This window comes from Mobula birostris, unplaced genomic scaffold, assembly GCF_030028105.1.
Source record: "Mobula birostris isolate sMobBir1 unplaced genomic scaffold, sMobBir1.hap1 scaffold_3411, whole genome shotgun sequence".
Taxonomy (NCBI): domain Eukaryota; kingdom Metazoa; phylum Chordata; class Chondrichthyes; order Myliobatiformes; family Myliobatidae; genus Mobula; species Mobula birostris.
Genome location: NW_027276479.1, coordinates 322 through 22,823, shown reverse-complemented (window position 1 = coordinate 22,823; position 22,502 = coordinate 322). Strand labels below are relative to the sequence as shown.

General features: G+C 49.8%; 3 gene segments (V, D, J or C); all 3 read right to left on the bottom strand.

Moving 5' to 3' along the window:
- Positions 1-4,717: 4,717 nt before the first annotated feature.
- On the bottom strand, positions 4,718-6,842 carry LOC140193009 (T cell receptor beta variable 30-like). The segment is given in 3 exon segments: positions 4,718-5,097; positions 5,544-5,596; positions 6,802-6,842. Coding segments are annotated over 3 exon segments (474 nt in total).
- Positions 6,843-12,983: 6,141 nt separating this feature from the next.
- LOC140193008 (T cell receptor beta variable 30-like) lies at positions 12,984-13,985 on the bottom strand. The segment is given in 2 exon segments: positions 12,984-13,360; positions 13,939-13,985. Coding segments are annotated over 2 exon segments (414 nt in total).
- Positions 13,986-15,018: 1,033 nt separating this feature from the next.
- On the bottom strand, positions 15,019-22,147 carry LOC140193007 (T cell receptor beta variable 30-like). The segment is given in 3 exon segments: positions 15,019-15,186; positions 20,793-21,151; positions 22,097-22,147. Coding segments are annotated over 3 exon segments (564 nt in total).
- Positions 22,148-22,502: the final 355 nt, after the last annotated feature.

The following is a 22,502-nucleotide window of genomic DNA, read 5'->3' as shown; positions in this document are numbered from 1 at the left end:
GCTCCTGTACTCGAATCCTCTCGCTATAAATGCCAGCATACCATTTGCCTTTTTCACCGCCTGCTGTACCTGCATGCCCACTTTCAATGACTGGTGTATAATGACACCCAGGTCTCGTTGCACCTCCCCTTTTCCTAATCGGCCACCATTCAAATAATAATCTGTTTTCCTGTTTTTGCCACCAAAGTGGATAACCTCACATTTATCAACAATAATTTGCATCTGCCATGAATTTGCCCACTCACCTAACCTATCCAAGTCACCCTGCATCCTCTTAGCATCCTCCTCACAGCTAACACTGCCGCCCAGCTTCGTGTCATCCGCAAACTTGGAGATGCTGCATTTAATTCCCTCATCCAAGTTATTAATATATATTGTAAACAACTGGCGTCCCAGCACTGAGCCTTGTGGTACCCCACTAGTCACTGCCTGCCATTCTGAAACGGACCCGTTTATTCCCACTCATTGCTTCCTGTCTGCCAACCAATTCTCTATCCACATCAATACCTTACCCCCAATACCGTGTGCTTTAAGTTTGCACACTAATGTCCTGTGTGGGACCTCGTCAAAAGCCTTTTGAAAATCCAAATATACCACATCCACTGGTTCTCCCCTATCCAGTCTACTAGTTACATCCTCAAAAAATTCTATGAGTTTCGTCAGACATGATTTTCCTTTCACAAATCCATGCTGATTTTGTCCGATGATATCACCGCTTTCCAAATGTGCTGTTATCACATCTTTGATAAATGACTCTAGCAGTTTCCCCACCACCGATGTTAGGCTAACCAGTCTATAAATCCCTGGTTTCTCTCTCCCTCCTTATTTAAACAGTGGGGTTACATTAGCAACCCTCCAATCCTCAGGAACTAGTCCAGAATCTAAAGAGTTTTGAAACATTATCACTAATGCATCCACTATTTCTTGGGCTACTTCCTTTAGCATTCTGGGATGCAGACCATCTGGCCCTGGGCCTGCACATAACCGATTTGCATCGACTTCCAAGAGGTACCGAAATTGAAGGGCCCTGGCCAATTCGCCCAGCGCCACTGCGCTAACCAATTATGTTAAACAGAGTGTCTCAGTGCAGGACAGCGATCCACGCACTCCCGTGGTCAGACACGCAGTCTGACTCCCTCCGCACCGTTCCTGTACAGACTCCCGCAAAGTGAACCTTCTTCCACATGTTCCAGAACACACTTCTGGGCGGTAGGAAGCACAGTGAAAACTTCCCTCTAAAACTGTTCTGTACATGCCCCTGTCGAAGTGTATCTTGCACCTTCTCATTGTACTTGCCTAAATCACTTCCTCTGGTCGCTCGTTCCGTACAATGACAACCGTCCGGATGAAGATGTTGCCACACAGGTCGTTATTAAATCGCACCCCTCTCGCCTTAAAACTGCTCCTTCAAAAGATTGACTCTCTTGCTCTCCCCTACTCTCTCGTCAATGAGGGATGACGGCGTTGGAGGGAGACAGAGAGAGATAGGCCCAGTATTAACGGAAAACTAAGCTACTCCGGGGGGTACAGTTTGCACTTTCTGGAATCGGAGGAAACGACCGGCGGTCTACTTGGAAACTTGCGACGAATTTACGACGAATTCAGTTCCCAGATACGTCATCGGTAGCGAACAGCGAACAAGAATATATGAAGTGCCAGTTAGTTGCAACGATTTCAGGCGCATGCGCATTCAACGCCGTACACTGGACGACGGCGGACCAATCAAACCTCGCGTTTGGTGGCATTGTCTGCACTTGGCTACAGCCCACTTGCCGCACCCATTGGGTAGGGGTTGGAGTTAGAGGCCATCTATCGCACTAACTCCACGCTTCTCCTAGTCCACTGAGATCTGACCCTGAGGTAAGAACCCAAGTCCGGCGCACACGCCACAGGCAAACCCACAAAAATGAGATTACTCGCCCTTTTTCTGGGTTTTATTTTCAACTATCCCGGTAAGTAAATCTCACCTCGAATACTCGACCTTTCAGCCAACGATATCTTGAAATCCGCAACTCTATAAGAATTACATTTCGATCCAATTCCATTCCCGCCTGAATATTTGTTATAACAGTACTGTAAAATGCTTATTTTCTTCAAGAGTACTTTGAGAGATGGATATTGCGTTGGCCAAAATACATCTACAGCTACGCAAAGGCGAGCAAGTAGTCGAGGACCGAATGCACGACTATTGCTCTTGTGTGCAATCGTCCCTCTGCTTTCCCTCACTCACCCCTCGTTAACCATTTCTTCTCTCCTCTGTCTCAGGCTCCCCCTACTCACTGACCGTTCTCTTCTGCCTGTCTTTGGGTCAGAGGCAAATTCGCAGAAGATCCATCAGACTCCGCAGGCTGTCTCCGCGCCTCCAGGGAAGGATGTCCAACTGAGCTGCACGCTATCCGGAGGCATTAGCAACCCATACATGCACTGGTACCGGCAATACGCGGGAGAAGCTCCACGGTACCTGTTCTACTCCGCTGACACGAATACAGTAACTCCGGACAAAGGATTCATCGCCGAGAGACCTGAGGAGAAGACCTTCATTCTGTGAACCGACAATCTCAGGGCGATTCACTCGACCGTGTACCTCTGCGCCTGGAGTCGACACAGTGACTGAGAGAAACGTGTAGTCGCGACAAAACCCTCTCCCGTCGGCAAGGAGGAGCTGGAGGAGAGAATAGGAAATGACTTTTGCTGTTGCGTTCACGTCACACGTAAAGTCGCGATATTGACCGCAGTGGAATGTACTATTAAGCTCAGCTCATTAGCATCAGAGCCATGATCCATTGTTCCCTGTTTATTTATGTACGACTCTCTGTAAACGAACGTGCGCCGCACATCTTGGACGAGCACTGTTAGACTGGGAAACCTGATGGTATGAGCATCGATTTTTTCATTCTTCCATGGCTATCTGTCTTCTCCTGTTAGATGCCCCTTCTCCAAGACTGTATCTCTTTCACCAACCAACCTCCCAACTCAATACGTCACCATGACCCCTCCCCCTCCCGATTTCACCAGTCATCTTGCGATTTCTCATTCTGCCCCCAACACCCGTTATTCTGTCTCCTCATCTTTTTTTCTCCAGCCCTTCTGAATGGCCTTGGCGTAAAACGTCGACTGTTTAACTCCTTTCCACAGATGCGATCTTGTTTAGACCATAACACCATGAGATATAGGAGCGGAATTAGGCCATCTTACCTTCCGAGTCTACTCCGCCATTTCATCATGCCTCATCCACTTTCCGTCTCCTGTCTTTTGCCTGTATCCCTTCATAGCCCTGACCAAACAAGGATCTTTGAACCTCCGCCTCAAATATAGAAAAACACTCGTCCTCCACAGATGCGTGTGGCAAATAATCCCACAGATTCACCATTCCCTGGCTGCGGAATTCTTCTCAACTCCTTTCCACAGGGGACGCCCCTCTGTTCTGAAGCTGTGCCCTCTGATCTTAGACTCTCACACCAAAGGAAACATAGGATGGGCTGTTTCTGTGCTCTGTGACACTAAAATCGGGACGCGCTCGGAAATTCTCTGCGGACCTGAGAGCATCTGAGAAGCGATCTGACAAAATGCCTGGGGAAGAAGAAGGGAAAATGTGACGCATGCTTCCTGACATCCTTCTTATACAACTCCTTTGCGAAGTTTCTGGATTAATGACGTACTTCCTGTTACAGGATACCGGCAGTGCACACAATACTCCAGGTGCAACTTCACCAAATAGCTGTCCGTTTGCAGTACGGCGTGTCAAACGACCCGGTCTGCGTGAACTCATTTTCCAGGGAACCGAGCTCATCAGCTTCCACTCCACTCGGGGACACATTAAATCTTCCCCCTGTCACCTTCAATCTGTGCCCTCTGATTCTTCATTCCGCCACCCTGGGGAAAAGACTGTGCGTGCACACCCTGTCTGTGCCCCCTCGTGGTTTTAGACATTTCAGTATGGTCCCTCCGACGTTCCAAAGTCCCAACTTGCCGGACCCATCTCCATAGCTCAGTGCCTCGGGTCCCGGCATCAACTTCGTAAATCTCCCTCTGCACTCTTCCCAGTTCAATAGCATCTTTCCTACAGCAGGGCGACCAAAACCGAACACCGTACTCCAGGTGCGGCCTCGCCGAAGGCTTGTACAACTGAGACGTGACCATACTCCCGTACTCAGTGTCCTGGCTGATGAAAGCTGCCGTGCCGAATGCCTTCTTCACTGCCCTGTCTCCCTGTGACCCCACCTTCCTTGAACCGTTTACGTGTACTCCATGGTCCCTCTGTTCTACAACACTTCCCAGTTCTCGAACTTTCACTGTGAAAATCATATCCCGTTCTAACTTCACAAAACCTCTGCCCGTTTCTCCAGCTTCTCTTATTTTGTCCGACCCCGTAGTTGAGGTTCACTATGTAATGTACGAATGTTTGCGAATATGTGGGAAAACCGGAAGAAACCCACACGGTTACGGCGGAACTGAATGCGAGCGCTGTAATATCCTCACGTTACCCGCTACGCTCCTCTACCGCGCCGGCCCGAAATTATTCACCACTCCCAAGTGAGGATCCGTTTACTCAATTCACTGTCTCGTCATTTGGAAACAGCTCGATAGGTCGTTTTGATCCTCGCACCACGAGTTAACCTGGAAAGATCCCTCTGTTTCTCAGTGTCACTGACAGATTTGCCAATGATGCCTTGCACGTGTTTTTCAACAATCCTGTGCGTGTTCAGTGCAATGCAGATCAATGGTTCTCACACATCACCTGCTTCCTGTCGCCTGCGAAGGTTTTTGTCGGGCCCCCGCGTGTCTCTGAGCCACTGTGAGGACTCCAGGCGCAGTAGTAGACGGCCGACTGGTCCGGGTGCAGGCTGGTGGAGTTGAGAATGAACGTGTTTGCATCGGGTCTCCGGGCGGTGAAGCCGTCCACAGCCTCCTCCGGATTTACGTGGTCGGTATACCCGGAATAAAACATGTTCTGAATCTCCCTACCCGGATATTGTCTGTACCAGTAGAGATAATTGCCAGCGCTACCGCCGTCCAGGATGCATTTCAGCTCCACGCTCTCGCCGGGAGATTTGGAGAGAGCCGGCGTGTCCTGGCGAACGGACTGCGACGTCGCACCTGAGGAAGGGAACAGGAAGTGAAGAGAGTTAAATGAACCGGAAAACCCAAGTACGTGGGATCATTTGTTAAAGTGGAAGGCGGGATGTCGGGGAAAATGAACGTCATTCGGGTATATGAAATGGAAACTGGTTCACACCGATAATATTTATGGCCGAGCTCGTCCTATCTAAGGCTGTCCGGTCAAAAGACCCGTAAACCTCTCTAATCCAAGAACTCATGTGTAAGTAGATGAAGTTTAAACTTCCCCAATATGTCCGCCAGTATTTCAGGCAGCTGCTTCGATACGAGTCATCATCCGCAGATGTCCGCTATAATTAGTCCTCTCCCATAATAAACCCGTTCCGTCCCGTTTTAAGTACCCGTTCCCCTCCCGCTTTAACTCCATCACTTATCTTCGGCTACCCCCGAAATCAAATCCTAGTCAAAGGAACCTCTCCTTGTACCTCGGGCCACGCAGATGCTGGCAAAATTCTGCGAAAACTTCCCCGCTCTCGTTCTAATTTAACATCTTTCCAATAGCAAAGTGGCCGATCCTATTTAAGGATTAAAGATTAATTATTGAGTTAGATTGTTTCCTACGTTGAAGCAACGGCGCCAGGGCGAGGAACAGCAACATCGTCTCTCCGGAAACCTTCTCTGTGTTGTGAGAGGCAGCGACTGGGGAGAAAACGCCGCATCAGGGCCGCGCCCCTTCCGGGCACATTGCTGCCTGCGTCACCAATCCGGAACACGGGAAATGCGGAAGGAGGCGAGTCAACGCCCGAAACGATATTTCCTTATCTGCGCCCAGACCGGCTGAGTTCTTACAACAATGTGTGTGTGTGTGTGTGTGTGTGTGTGTGTCTGTAGATTCGGATACACAGCATCTGGAGACTTTCAGGTCTTTAGCGGGTAGTAAACTCAACCAGCTCCCTCATGAACAGTAGCACCCCCGCCCCCGGCATCGAGGACATCTTCAACAGACGAAACCTCAGTAAGGCAGCATCAATCATTGTCGACCCCCAACACCCAGGACATGCCCTGTCCTTATTACTATCATCAAGGGGGAGGTGCGGGAGACTGGGGACCCACACTCAACGATTCGGGAACATCCTCTACCCCTCCGCCATCAGATTTCTGATCGGCACATGAACCCATGAACACCACCTCAGTGTTTTTTCCCTCTCTTGTTTGCCCCACATTGTTTGTCTGTGTGTGTGCAGCACAATCTGTTTAAGCGTACATCTGTTTTAATCTAACTATTTATTAAATTCCATTTTAGTCTATTTGTATATTTGAGTGCTACCTATTGTCTGCGCAGTCGTCTGTTTTTTAATTTATTTGTGTATTTATTTACATTTACTGTAATTTATCATATATTTGAGTTATTGCACAATATATTTTACGATATGTACCATTGGAAATAACCCGGTTTCCGGTTCTGATAATGATTCACCAACCCTCCCTTTGAGATTAGCGGCCTGGTCGCCTGGAGACGTGGGGCTGGAGTTGTAGGAGGAGCAGAGGGTGACGTAATCAGAAAGGAGAGGCATCTGGAGCGTGGAATCAGCGGAGAAGACCTTTAAATGCAAGTCAGTATAGTTGGTCCCGGGCTGGATTTCCAACCTTTTTTTTTATGTCATGGACCAATTTCATGAAGCGAGGGGTCGCTGGTCTCCGTCTGTGGCTGATATCGCTGATTAAGGACCAGTTTGGGCTGACTTTGCGGGTTCGCATCCAGAGCGGAAGAACGGATCTGTCATTCCGGAATTCCGTAATATGAGCCCAGGACTTGACGCATGGAGCAGAGGGCATTGAAAACATGAAATTTGGGTTAGTCAGTCAACCAGTGTCTGTCTCCTGCTGCTCTGTTTCTCCAGTGGGGGAGCACGTGTTGTAGATTTATTTTATTTTATCCATCCGTCCAGCGGGGGGGGGGGGGGGGCGCTATCGCACCATCTACCAGGTAATGAAGGACATCCACGGCTTCTCAAAGAGGATTTCTGATTAGTCCCTATCCAGTGTGCACCTGTCCCTCAACGCATTCTGTCCTTCAGTCAAAAACTTCTCGACACTTGAGCAAAGCACAGCAAAGTTATGATGTCGGCTTGCATTCGGCCTTCCCTCAGAACAATGGACTGACTCCGAGGACGAGCAGAGTTTGATTTATATTTTGGGTATTCCTTTCAGACGCGGTGTTCACACCTAGTTTCCTGTGTAAGAGTTTTTGCCAAGCGTGTGTTTTATATTTTCCTTTAGAATACTGATGGCATTAAAGTCGCAGCTCTCTCTCTCTCTCAATCTCCCTCTCTCCTCTCTCTCTGCACTCACACACTCTCTCTGTCCCTCTGCCTGCTCTCTCTCTGTCCCTCTCTGTCTCTCTCTCTCTGTCTCTGTCTCCTTATCTCTGTCTTCTCTCTGTTTCTTCCTCTCCGTCCTTATCTGCCTGAGAAACACCTCTGACCGTTAATTCATGGACTCTTGGGGATGTGCTTTCTTTCTTTTCTTGCTGATCTGAGACAGAAAAGTCAAAATAATTCTGCTCCTCAAATCCCGAACGGCCATGTAGTTCCTCAGAGAAACTCTTGGCCAATCTCAGAGACGACTGGGTCCGGGGGAAATGACGTAGAGCGCAGCCTCTCCCTCTGCTCAATTCCGCCCACCCCATCCCTGCTCTTCAGAAAGGGTGGAAGATATCGGCCAATAGCAGCGTGGGGACGTCCGTCCATCAAGGGGGGAAGGGGCGGGACCTCCCAGCCTAACTCATTTCACTCTGGAAATCGTGAAGCGAACCTTCGAGTGAAAAATGCCGCTGCTGCTCGAGCTGATAATCTGGCTTCAGGGTAAAATGTCGACCTCTTTTAACAATTAAGCAACCGTCCACCTATTCCCTTCCCTTTGCTTGCCTTCACCTCCCTCACCTTTTCAACGCCCTGTCTTTCCGCCGTTTCTATTTTCTGTCCACTATTGCGTTTTTTGTTCTTGCATTTCAATCACTAAACATGTTTTACTCTTCTTTTATCCTCGTTATCGACTTGATGTCGTCATCACTTCTCATTCTCTGGCAGTACACTCTGCCAATTTCTCTCTCTCTCTAGATGGTCCGTATAACCCGACACTAGACCCGCTCCTAATTTTTCACCAAACTCCTCCCGTCCTACAGATTATTGACCTTGCCCTTCTCCCCGCCTCTCCCCGTCCTACAGATTATTGACCTTGCCCTTCTCCCCGCCTCTCTTCCAGGTGTGAGCCCGCAGGCCATCGTTCATACGCCTCCGGCCCTCAGAAAGGTTGCTGGGAAAGCGTGGCTCTGAGGTGCCTCAGAAAGGGCAGCAGCAGCGGTAACGCCTTCTACTGGTACAGACAAAACCCCGGGAAGGAGATTCACAACCTCTTTTACTCCGGGGCTGCCAACACTCTCTATCCTCAGGAGGCCGTGGACGGATTCACCGCCCGGAGACCGGGTGCCGAGACGTTCATTCTGACCTCTCCCGGCGTGCTGCCGAACCACTCGGCCGTCTACTTCTGCGGGTGGAGTCTTCACAGTAACTCAGGGACACAGCGACGCTCAACAAAAAACTTCTAACGTGACAGGAAACAGCTGCCGGTGGGTTTGGCCGAGAACAAGCATTTGCTGTCTTCAGTAGCTCTCTCGCAGCATCTCGTACTTTCGCTCCCTTTTCGTTCTCGCTCTCATCTCTTCCCTCTCATCCCGATTTTCGTCTCTACGTCACTACGGGTTGTTGTCTCACCCAACCTCAGTGGATAAACCCTGTTTGTATTTACACTATCGGCATCCGAGCGGCGAACAAGCACAAGGAGCGCCACGCCTTTGAAACAACGTCACGCCCATTCGCATTCTCCGCAGATCATTGGACGACGTCTAGCCAATCACATCACGCGTTCGCTGACGTTGCCTGCCCTTGGCCACAGCCCACATCCTGCGTCGATCGGGTGGGGGCTGGACTGAGAGCTCATCCAGCTCACTCACTCCGCGATTCTGCTCGTCCACTGAGATCAGACACTGAGAGAAGAGCGCACGTTGGGCCCACACACGGCAGCCAAGGCCCCAAAATGAGATTCCTCGCCCTTTTTCTGGGTATTATTTTCAACTACCCCGGTAAGTAAATTTCACCTCGAATACTCGACCTTTCAGCCAAGGATATCTTGAATTCCACAACTCTTTAAGATTTACATTTCGATCCAATTCCATCATCGCCTGAATATTTGATATTTCAGCACAGTAAAATGTTTATTGGCTTCAAGAGTAGCTTGAGAAATAAATAATGCCTTGGCCAGTCTACATCTACATCTAAGCAGGGGCTAGCAAGTAGTTGCGGACCGAATGGACCGCTGCTGCTCTTTTGCGAGGTCGTCCCTCTGCTTTCCCTCATTCACCCCTCGTTAACCATTTCTTTTCATATCCCTCTCCGGCCCCCCATGCTCACTGCTGTTCTCTTCGCCCTTTCCTTGTGCCACAGGCGAATTCGCAGAAGATCCATCAGACTCCGCAGGCTGTCTCCGCGCCTCCAGGGAAGTATGTCCAACTGAGCTGCACGCTATCCGGAGGCAGTAGCGATCCATACATGTACTCGTACCGGCAATACGCTCCACAGTACCTGTTCGAATCTGCTGGCACGAACTTTGCAACTCCGGGCAAAACCGTGGAGAGATTCATCGCCAAGAGGCCTGAGGAAATGACTTTGAATTTGACAACCGACAAGATCTGGGCCAATCAATCGGCCCTGTACCTCTGCGCCTGGAGCTGACACAGTGACTGGGAGAAATGGGCCGACGCGACAAAAACCTCCACCGTCGACAAGGTGGGGAGAACAGGAAATGACGTTTGCCGCTGTGGTCACGTCACGCGCAAAAGTCGTATGGTTGACCGCAGAGGAAATTTCGAGTACAGGAAATGTAAATTCAGCTAAGCCCATCTGCTAAGACCGGCCAACGGGAAATAGGGGAATGGAGCAGAGAAGTAATAAACCGACGGGTCCTGCATGTAAAAGGCCATAAGGCAAGCAGACATAAGGTCAAAGGCCATTCGGCCAATCCAGTCTGTTCCACCGTTCCAACAGGAGTGATTTACTTCCCTCTCAACCCCGTTCCTCTGCCTCCTCCCCATAAACTTTGATGCCCTAACTAAGAACCTATCAAATTCCACCATAGATATATACCATTACGGCATCCACAGCCATCTGGAGGCAAAGAATTCCACTGATCCATTACCCTCTCGTTAAATGAAACCCGCTTCATCTACATCCCTTAGGGACGTCCCTCCATAGTGAGGCTGTGCCCTCTGATCCTAGACTCCGACATGATGGGAGAGTTCCTCTTCAGGTCCTCTCTACCTCGGCCTTTCAATATTAGATAGATTTAAATTAGATCCCACCTCATTCAAACAACCACAAGCGAGTCCAGACCCAGAGCCATCAAAGGTCGGGAGGTTATGTTGCATCCCCGTGAATTATTTGGTCACTCCTGAGACGAGATCTGAAGGATTATTCAATATGGACGGTTCATTTAAGAAGGGAGAGAGAGCGGAGAGCGCGCGTGAGTGAAAGAGCAACAGAAACCTGTGAGTTGCCTTGGAAACGGCAAGGCGGAGCTACATGATGGACAGCCGGTGTTCAGCTGCGGTGGAATATATACAAGGTGAGCTGGCTTTGTAATCAGGCACACCAGAGACCCGGAAGACACTGACACTGGTTGGGTTTGTGTGCCGACGACAAAGGTCGGGATTTTGCTCACAGTGTGGACAAAGGGGTGACCGGTGGATAGCTATCGGTGTGTTTAACCCTCGCCTGGGTTGATAGCTGTACCGGGTGAAAACGGTGTTCTCTTCTGTGTGGTCACAGTCGGTGAGTTTCAGATGTTTCGGGAGCAGGGGGACGACGTGGAAGACTCGACGGCATCGTCTCTGGGAAGACAAAACATCTCTCTCTCCACTCTACTCAATTCAATATCCAGAACTGAACTGACTTTGCCTATACCATCGTAAGACCGTATCATTGATCACCTGAGCTGGGAGAAGTTTGGGAACTTTATTTACATACTTATATATGCAACTACTCTGCTAACCTGTTTGCCTTGTCTGGTTTTATATTACCTTATCACGTAATGATTAATAAAATAGTGTTTATAACGAGAGACTCAGACTCCAGGTGGGTTCATCTCGCAGCGCGCACGGTTGATAAGATCCCAACATCCCATGTCTCCTGTGCATCTGACATTCCTGCGTCACGGCGGGGGAAGATAAGGACTGTTTCACCGTCGACAAGGCGTAGCTGGAGCTAGAAAATGACGTTTGTTGTGGCGATTACGTCACACGTAGAATTCGCACGCTCGGCCACGGAGGAACGTACAAGATGGAACAGTACAATGCAGAAAATGATGGGCTACCTCTGTACTGCAGGAATCCGGGACCCTAAAATCGGGATGTGGTCGAGAACTCTCAGCAGACCTGATGACATCTGAGAAGGGATCCCTGGGCCTAGCTGGGGAGGAACAAAGTGTCCCCAGGATGTACCCGTTTCTCCCATTTCTGTTGGCCTCTCGTTCCATATACTTGCCAGCACCTGCCTTAAAAATGGCCCCTTCAGACCCTTTTTGGGTCGCTCCCATCTCATAGTGAACCGATGCGTTGTAATGTATTATTTCCTTAGCATTCACGGTCCCTGTGCATCTCACGATTTTTTTCATGCGTCTTTTGAGTTATCAGTATCGAGTTTACAATTCCGCAATCGATAGAGTTCTATATCACCACCTCTCCAAAAAACTCAGTCCCTCGAGTCCTGGCACCTTCCTGCTAAAATATTCTTCCGGGTTTTCCAGCTGAATGACGTATTTCCTGTTGCAGGTTAGCCCGAAGTGCACACAGATTCCAGGTACAAGATCACTAAATTCTTGTACGGTTGAAGCGAACTTATCTCTGTCTCTTTCGTTCCATACACGGACCACTCTCCAGGAGAAAAGATGTCTCGGCTCCACGCTTGAATCTCTTCCTAATCTCAAAACCGTGCTCTCTAGTTCTTGATTTACGACACATCCTACCCGGGTACGGGGGCACATTCACACTATCTGAGACCCTCCTGGTTTTATACACCTGTGTAAGATCAACCCTGGCCCAATCTTTTTACATAACGTAGTCCTTCGAGACCAGGCAACATCCTCGTAAATCTCCCTCTGCAGTCTTTCCAGCTCAGTGGCATCTTTCCCTACAGCAGGACGACCAAACATGAACACCGTCCTCCGAGTGCGGCCTCACCGACGTCTTGTACAACTGCAAATTGACCTCCCGACTCCCGTACTCAGTGCCCTGACTGACGAGGGTCTGCGTGTCAAATGCTTTCCTCGTCGACCTGTCTGCACGTGACTCCACTTTCCTGGAAGCATTTACCTCTGCTCCACGGTCTCTCTGTTCTACAACGCTCGCCAGTTCTCCAACATTCACGGTGAAAATCATATCCCGTTCTAACTTCCCAAAATTTCTGCGCCTGTCTCCAGCTTCTCTTGTTCTGCCCGGCCCCAGAATTGATGTTCACTTTGATCAAACCGTCTCAGTCAGTCGTTATAATCCACGAAGATTTGCGAATACGTGGGAAAACCGGAGGAAGCCCAGAAAGTCACGGCGGAACTGAATGCGAGCGCGTTAATATCCTCACGTTACCCGCTACGCTCCTCTACCGCGCCGCCTCGGACTCTTCACCGCTCCCATGTGAGGATCCGTTTCCTCAATTCACTGTCTCGTCATTTGGAAACAGCTCGATAGGTCGTTTTGATCCTCGCACCCCGAATTAATCTGGAACGATACCACTGCTTCTCAGTGTCACCTGCAGACTTGTTAATGATGCCTTGCACATGTTTTTCAACAATCATGTGCGTGTTCAGTGCAATGCAGATCAATGGTTCTCACACATCACCTGCTTCCTGTCGACTGCGAAGGTTTTTGTCGGGCCCCGGCTTGTCTCTGAGCCACTGTGAGGACTCCAGGCGCAGTAGTAGACGGCCGACTGGTCCGGGTGCAGGCTGGTGGAGTTGAGAATGAACGTGTTTGCATCGGTTCTCCGGGCGGTGAAGCCGTCCACACCCTCCTCCGGAATTGCCGTGGTACCCACGGAGTAAAACAGGTTCTGTATCTCTTTTCCCGGATACTGTCGGTACCAGTAGAGGTAATTGCTAGCGCTACCGCCGTCCAGGATGCATTTCAGCTCCACGCTCTCGCCGGGAGATTTGGAGAGAGCCGGCGTGTCCTGACGAACGGACTGCGACGTCGCACCTGAGGAAGTGAACGGGAAGTGAAGAGAGTTAAATGAACCGGAAAACCCGAGTACGTGGATCATTTGTTAAAGAGGAGGGCGGGATGTCGGGGAAAACGAACGTCACTGAGGGATATGGAATGGAAACTCGTTCATACCGACATTGTTTACCGCCGAGCTCGTCCCATCTTCGGGTGCCCGGTCAAAAGACCCGTAAACCTTCTAATCCAAGAACTCATGTGTAAGTAGATGAAGTTTAAACTTCCCCACTATGTCCGCCAGTATTTCAGGCAGCTGCTTCGAACGAGTCGTCATCCGCTGATATCCGCTTTAATTATTCCTCTCCCATAATAAACCCGTTCCGTCACGTTTTAAGTACCCGTTCCCCTCCCGCTTTAACTCCATCCCTTATCTTCGGCTACCCCGGGAATGAAATCCTAGTCGAAGGAACCTCTCCTTGTATCTCGGGCACGCAGAGACTGGCAAACTTCTGCGAAAACTTCCCCGCACTCGTTCGAGTTTAACATCTTTCCAATAGCAAACTGGCCGAACCTAGTTAAGGATTAAAGATTAATTTTTGAGTTGGATTGTTTCTTACGTTGAAGCAACGGCGCCAGGGCGAGTAACAGAAACATCCTCTCTCCGGAAACCTTCTCTGCGTTGTGAGAGGCAGCGACTGGGGAGAAAACGCCGCATCAGGGCCCCGCCCCTTCCGGGCACATTGCTGCCTGCGTCACCAATCCGGAACACGGGAAATGCGGAAGGAGGTGGGTCAAAGACCCAAACGGCATTTCCTTATCTGCGCCCAGACCTGCTGAGTTCTTACAACAATGTGTGTGTGTGTGTGTGTGTGTGAGTGTGTGTGTGTGTGTGTGTGTGTATGCGTGTGTGTGTGTGTGTGTGTGTGTGTGTGTGTGTGTGTGTGTGTGTGTGTCTGTGTATGTGTGTGTGCGTGTGTGTGTGTGTGTGTGTGTGTGTGTGTGTGTGTGTGTGTGTGTGTGTGTGTGTGTGTGTGTGTATGCGTGTGTGTGTGTGTGTGTGTGTGTGTGTGTGTGTGTGTGTGTGTGTGTATGTGTGTGTGCGTGTGTGTGTGTGTGTGTGTGTGTGTGTGTGTGTGTGTTGACTCGGCTGTACTGCATCCGGAGACTTTCATGTCTTTAGCGGCAAGTAAACTCAACCAGCTCCCTCACGAACAGTAGCCCCACCCCACCCCCCTCCGCCCGGGATCGAGGATATCTTCAACAGGGGAAACTTCAGTAAAGCGGCGTCATTCATTGTCGACCCCCAACACCCAGGACATGCCCTGTTCTCATTACTACCATCAAGGGGGAGGTGAGGGAGATTGGGGACACGCACTCAACGATTCGGGAACAGCTTCTTCCCCTCCGCCATCAGATTTTTGATCGGCTCATGAACCCATGAACATCACCTCAGTGTTTTTTCCCTCTCTTGTTTGCCCCACATTGTTTGTTTGTGTGTGTGTGTGTGTGTGTGTGTGTGTGTGTGTGTGTGTGTGTAGCACAATCTGTTTAAGCGCACATCTGTTTTTAAGCTGACTATATATTAAATACCATATTAGTCTATTTGTTTATTTGACAGCTATTGTCTGCGCAGTCGTCTGTTTATTAATTTATTTCCGTTTTTATTTACATTTACTGTAATTTATCATACATTTGATCTATTGCACAATAAATTTTAGGACATGTACCATTGGAAATATCTCGGTGTCCGGTTCTGATAATGATTCGCCAACCATCCCCTTGAGATTGGCGGCCTGGTCGCCTGGAGACCAGGGGCTGGAGTTGTAGGAGGAGCAGAAGGTGACGTAATCAGAAAGGGGCGGCATCTGGAGCGTGGAATCAGCGGAGAAGACCTTTAAATACAAGTCAGTATAGTCTGTCTCCGGCTGGATTTCCAAACTTTTTTTTCATGTCATGGACGAATTTCACTAAGCGAGGGGTCGGTGGTCTCCGTCTGTGGTTAATATCGCTGATTAAGGACCAGTTTGGGCTGTCTTTGCGGGTTCGCATCCAGAGCGGCAGAACGGGTCTGTCATTCCGGAATTCCGCAATTTGAGACCAGGAGTTGAAACATCAGGAGGAGCGCATTGAAAACATGAAATTTGGGTTAGTTAGTCAACCAGTGTCTGTCCCCTGCTGCTCTGTTTCTCCAGTAAGGGAGCACGTGGTCTAGAATTATTTTATTTTATCCATCCGTCCAGCGGAGGGCGCTATCGCACTATCTACCAGGTAATGAAATACATCCACGGCTTCTCGAAGGGGATTTCTAATTGGCCCATATCCAGTGGGTACCTGTCCCTCTACACATAGCCAACCGTCCAGATACCATCCAAAAGTCGACAAACCTCGCTGTATTCATAGATTCGCACAGATATAAAACAGTGTCTCCAGCAATCAGTATCCATCTCTGAGGACCCTGGCCAACCCGGACCATTTCCTCTTCTCCTTCCGACCAGCGCAGCGGAGGCACTGGAGCCTGAAGAGTGAAGGTCCTCGAGCAAGCTCTTCCCCTCCGCCATCAGAGGTCTGAAAGGTCCGTAATCCGATAGACTGCGTTGTCATTCCGCTCGCTTTTTACACCACTTGTATAGTTTCCATCGCAACTGACTTCGACGAGGAAGTGGAAGAGTGGGTAGTACACTTGCGGGAAACGAGAAGCTTGGTTGTGTTGCGGGAAGTACATCAGGTTGTCGTTGCTTACAATGGGTCATTGGTAGGATGCAGACCTGGACAGAGAAGTGTCCGGCAGGGTGCAAACAACCAAGACAAAGGAAGGATGCGGGAGCCCTGTCACAACCAGGACTCGGCTGCGCAGCAGATTCGATAATTGTGCTCATGGATATGTAGGGATCAGATAATTACTTCATTACGATGGTACTTAGCTCCCTGCTTGTCGTTATAGTGTTTGTCTATAGTCGAGCAAAGCACAGCAACGTTACGCTGTCGGCTTGCATTTGGCCGTCCCTGAGAACAGTGGACTGACTCCGAACACCAGCGGTGTTCGGTTTACGCTTGGATATTCGTTTCAGACGCGGTGTTCGCATCTCGTTTCATGTGTGAGAGTTTTAGTTAATAGCTCTGGTTGGCCTAGTGTTTATTGCTTTCTGTTTGTCCCCTTGAAATACTGTTCGCATTAAAGCCCCGTTTTTCTCTTTCAAGCTCTGTCAATCTCCGCAGCTGCTCTCTCTCTCTTCATGTATGTCTCCCTCTCTCAATCTCTCTCCTTCTCTCTCTCTCTCTCTCTCACTCTTTCTCTCGCTCCCCTCTCTCTGTCTCTCTCCGTGCTAATCGCCCTGAGACACCCCTCTGACCGTTAATTCGCGGTTTCCTGGGTATGTGCCTTGTTTGTTATTTGGCTGTTCTGAGAAATAAAAAATCAAAGCGCTTCTGAACCTCAAATCCCAAACTGCCTCGCGCCTCCTCGGAGAAATCCCCGGCCGATCTCACACACAGCTCGGCCCGCAGCCAGTGAAGCAGAGCGCAGCCGCTCCCTCTACTCCGCTCCACCCACCCCGAACCCGCTCTTCAGAACGGGAGGAGCAAATCAGCCAATAGCAGTGCGAGGACGTCTGTCCATCAGGCCGGAAAGGGCGGGGCCTCCTGTTCGAACTCATTTCACTCTCGACGGCCTCTCGAAATCGTGAAGTCAAACCTTTGAGTGAAATATGCTGCAGTTTCTCCAGTTGATAATCTGGCTTCACGGTAAAATGTCGACCTCGTTTAATAATTCCACAACCTATTCCCTATCGTTTTCGTTCGATCTCCACCCTCATTTTTTTCATCTCCCTTTCTATATGCCGTTCCTATTTTTTATCCACTGTTGTGTTTTTGCCCTATTGTATTTCAATCATCAAACATGTTTCGTTGTTTTCTGCCCTTCCTTATCCACTTGACGTATTCATCCCTTTCCATTCTCTGTCTGTACCCATCTGCCCTTTTCTCCCTTTCCCTTTCTCCCTTTCTCACTCTCCCTTTCTCCCATACTCTTCTTCCCTTTCTCTGTCTTTCTATCTCATTTTCGCGATTTACCTGGGCAATATTTTATCACTGTATCTTCGTCTTCATCTGCTCTTCTTAGTTCTCTGACTCTCTTCCCCTCTTGACCTGACATTTCTCTGCCTTTGTCCAGTTCTTATTACATATCTCCCTTTCAAATTTAGCTCTGCCCCTCTCTCGTTCTCTCTGTCTGTCTCTCTCTCTCTCTCTCTCTCTCTCTCTCTCTCTCTCTCTCTCTCTCGCTCTCTCTCTCTCTCGCTCTCTCGCTCTCTCAACCTGATTCCCCCTGTCAGTCTAATCACTCTACCTATCGTATTGTCTGTCTTCAGGACCTAGTGCTTTTGTTTCACAGATATCCAACCATCCTTCAATTTACTGACCGTTCCCATATATCTCTTCCGCTCTCCACCTATTTCGCCTCTCCACGCGGTCCGTCTATCCCCACACTCCAGCCGCTCCTCGCTCCTCGATTTTCCCGAATCTTCTCCCGTTCTGTAGATTATTGACCTTTCCTTCTCCCCGTCTCAGTTCCAGGTGTGAGCCAGCAGGCCATCGTTCAGACTCCTCTGGCCCTCACCGAGCATCCCGGGGAAAGTGTGACTCTGAGGTGCGTCAGAAAGGGCAGCAGCAGCAGTGACGCCTTCTACTGATACAGACAATACCCGGGGAAGGAGATTCACAACCTCTTTTACTCCGGGGCTGTCAACACCGTCTATTCTCAGGAGGCCGTGGACGGATTCACCGCCCGAAGACCGAATGCCGAGACGTTTATCCTGACCTCTCCCGGCCTGCTGCCGAACCACTCGGCCGTCTACCTCTGCGGGTGGAGTCCTCACAGTGACTCGGTGACACACAGGCGTTCACCATAAACCTTCTAACGTGACAGGAAACAGCTGGCGGTGGGTTTGGCCAGGAACAAGCATTTACTGTCTTCGCTATCTCTCTCTCGTACTTTCTCTCTTTTTTCTTTCTCGCTCTCACCTTTCCCTACTCTTCCCTCTCTTCCCGAGTTTCCTCTCCGCGGGTTGTAGTCTTATCCAAACTCAGTGGATAACGCCTGTTTGTATTTACACTAAATACTCTGTAGACGCTGTAATCAAAGCAACACTTTCAGTACGCTGGATGAACTCAGCAGGTCGGGCAGCATCAGTCACAAATGATGAGTCGACGTTTCGGGCCGCAACCCTTCGTCAGGACTGAAGAATGAAAGATGGGGAAGGATTTGAAGAATGCTTGTAGCTTCAGTTGAAAGACCAGTAACTTGAAAGACAAAGGGGTGGGGGTGGGGAAGCATTGACGTCATAGTCCTGAAAACAATGGGTAGTAGAAGAAGGAGGCGAAACCATGTGGAAGCTGGGGGAGGGCTAGAGTGAAATAGAGACAGAGGAAGGGAAGGGGAGGGAATTACCGAAATTTGGAGAATTCTATGTTCATACCAACGGGCTGGAGACTACCTAGACAGTTAATGAGGTGCTGCTCCTCCAACCTGAGTTTAACCTCATGGCAGTAGAGGAGGCCATGTATAGACATATCTGAATGGGAATGGGAAGTATAGTTGAAGTGGGTGGCTACCGGGAGATCCTGTCTGTTGTGGCGGACGGAGTGGAGGTGCTCGACGAAGCGGTCCCCCAATCTGCGTCGGGTTTCACCGATGTAGAGGATGCCGCACCGGGAGCACTGGATGCAATAGATGACCCCAACAGACTCACAAGTGAAGTGTTGTCTCACCTGCAAGGACTGTTTGGGGCCCTGAATGGTGGCAAGAGAGGAGGTGTAGGGACAGGTGTACCACTTACGCTTACAGGGATAAGTGCCGGTTGGGAGATCCGTGGGGAGGGTCGTGTGTACGGGCGAGTCGCGGAGGGACCGAACCCTGCGGAAGGCGGAGAGGGGTGGAGAAAGGAAGATGTGCTTGGTGGTGGGGTCCTGTTGAAGGTGGCGGAAGTTGAGGAGGATAATGTGCTGGATCCGCAGGCTGGTGGGGACAAGGGGAACTCTGTCCCTGTTGTGGTTGCGGGCTTTTCAGGCAGCACCGCTCTCTACATAATGAAACTTGCCCCGCACATCTTGGACAAGAACTGTTCGGAAGGGAAGCAGCTCCTTCCCCAAGGCCATATGACTACTGAACTCTCTGCCGTCACCAAGGTCTCATCACCCATGAAGCGTCAGTAGCGTTGCATCGTTTACTATCTGAACTCGTGTTGTTACTGAGCCTCTGTCGTATCTGCCTTCAACACCACCACCAGCCCTCGCAACAAATTCCAGCCTCCCACCACACTCTGTGTTGAAAATGCAAACAACTTGCCCCGCAAAAATCATTTGATCACATCGTCATTGTAAGAAGATGTTCATATTTTACTGGTTATATTGAGGGAAACAGCACGGTAGCAGGCCTCCCGGCTCATGTGATCAGTCCTACCCACCCGCACGTCTTTAAATTGTAGGAAGCTGTGTGAATGTGTGATTAAACAGGAGGACGCCCAAGAGGTTACCTGGAGAGTGTGCAAACTCCTTACAGACAGCCGCGGAACTGAATCGGAGAGCAGAAACAGCGTCTCGTTCACCGTAATGCCACTCCACCGTGCCGGCACTTACCACCCTCCACTCCCATGTGAGAATACGTTTCTCCAGATCACTGTCCCGTCAGCTGGCAAGAGCTCGATTAGTGGTCTGTCTCCATCCAGGCAGCATCCTCGTAAATCTCCCTCTCCCTCAGCTCAGTGGCACCTTTCGCTGCAGCGGGACGTCCAAACATTAACACTGTACTCCAAGTGCGAACTGACCTCAGTCTCGTACAATTGCAGCATAACCTCCCGCCTGCCGTACTCAGTGTCCTGACTGACGAGGGTCTGCGTGTAAACGCCTTCCTCGCCGCCCCGTCTACTTGTGACTCCACCTTCCATGAACCTTTTACCTCCTCTCCATGGTCCCTCTGTTCCACAACACTACCCAGTTCTCCAACATTCACGTTGAAAATCATATCCCATTCTAACTTCCCAAAACTTCTGCCCGTTTCGACAGCTTCTCTTGTTTTGTCCGGCCCTGTAATTGATTTTCACTTTGATCAAACCGTCTCCGTCAGTCTTTGTAATGTACGAATGTTTGCGATTATGCGGGAAAACCGGAGGAAGCCCGTGTGGTCACGGTGGAAATGAATGCGAGCGCGTTAATATTGTGACGTTACCCGCTACGCTCCTTTACCGTGCCGCCCCGGATTCTTCACCGCTCCCATGTGAGGATTCGTTTCCTCAATTCACTGTCTCCTCCTTTGGCAACAGCTCGATAGGTCGTTTTCACCCTCGCACCTCGATCTAATCTGGAACGATACCACTGCTTCTCAGTGTCACCTGCAGACTTGCTAATGCTGCCTTGCACGTGTTTTTCAACAATCTTGTGCGTGTTCAGTGCAATGCAGATCAATGGTTCTCACACTCACCTGCTTCCTGTCGACTGCGAAGGTTTTTGTCGGGCCCCGGCTTGTCTCTGAGCCACTGTGAGTACTCCAGGCGCAGTGGTAGACAGCCGACTGGTCCGGGCGCAGGCTGGTGGAGTTGAGAATGAACGTGTTTGCATCGGGTCTCCGTGCAGTGAAGCCGTCCACAGCCTCCTCCGTACTGACGGTTTTGATCGTTGTGGAATGAAACATGTACTGAATCTCCTTTCCCGGATATTGTCTGTACCAGTAGAGATAATTGCTAGCGCTACCGCCGTCCAGGATGCATTTCAGCTCCACGCTCTCGCCGGGAGATTTGGACAGAGCCGGCGTGTCCTGGCGAACGGACTGCGACGTCGCTCCTGGGGAGGGGAACGAGATGTGGAGAGAGTTAAATGAACAGAAAGACCCGTGTACGTGGGATCTGTGGTTAAAGGGAAGGACAGAGTGTAGGGGAAAACGAACGAGGCGATCAGTTTGAGCAGATTTCGAGGAATTCGGTCAGTGGTAAATAACGCGAAAGAATTTGCTAAAAATAGCAATATATACGTTCTAAACAGCATAAAATATTAATATGATAATTATCTCTAAGTTCCTTGACTCATTCGGTATCCAAACGACAGGTCATGAATTACTGCAGTTCAGCAACACCGGGACCATCTTGATCTTTTTAAACTGAAACTGAACTGGTTTGACCTTTAGTCGTGAATAGTTTATATTGACGTCGTTTTTCCCCGTGAATGTTGCTCGTCTGGTGTTCTGTGCATTTGATGCTGCCGCCCGTAAGTTGGTCAAACACAATAAACTGGAATTTAACTTTGACATCGCCATGGGAACGGACCCCTTCAGCCGAACCCGGCCATGGTGTCACTGTTTACAACCGAGACCGTCCCAGCTGACCGTGTCCAGCCAATCGCCCTGTGACCCTCTCCTATCGATGCACTTCTGTATAAGTAGATGATATTTAAACTTTGTTAACATGTCCGTCATTATTTCTAGCAACAACTAACCATCATCATCTGATGTCCCCTTTCAATCTCTCGACTCCCATTCATAATCCCGTGCCGTCCCGTTTTAAGTACAGTACAGTTCCCGTCCCATTTTAAATCTGTGTCCGCATCCTCGATTTTGCTGGGAATGAAATCCTAGTCCGGGCAATTTCTCCTTGATTCTTGGACACTCAGACCATTGCATTACCCTGGTAAATCTTTTCTGCACTCGTTCTATTTTAACATCTTTCCGATAATATAGTGACCCAAACCTGGTTAATGATTGAAGATTAATTGTTGTGTTAGATTATTTCTTACGTTGAAGCAACGGCGCCAGGACCAGTAACAGCAACATCCTCTCTCCGGAATCCCTCTCTGTGTTGTGCGAGGTGGCGACTGGGGAGAAACGCCTCGTCTATTCCCCGCCCCATCCGGGCAAATTGCCGCCTGCAGTCACCGTCTGGTGTGGAGGGGCCAATCGGCAGTATCGGAAAATGCTGAAGACGTGGGTGTCTGCAGGAAACGTCAACTGTCTGTTCATTTCCATGTCCGCGCCCAGACCTTCTCATATTATGTGTGTTGATTCAGATTTCCAGCATCAGCAGTTTCCGGTGTTTAGACAGTGGTGAACGCAATCACATCCGTCATCAGCAATAGCTTCTCCAGCATCGAGGGCATCTTCAAGGAGAGAAACCTCAAAAAGGCAGCAACCATCACTCGCGAC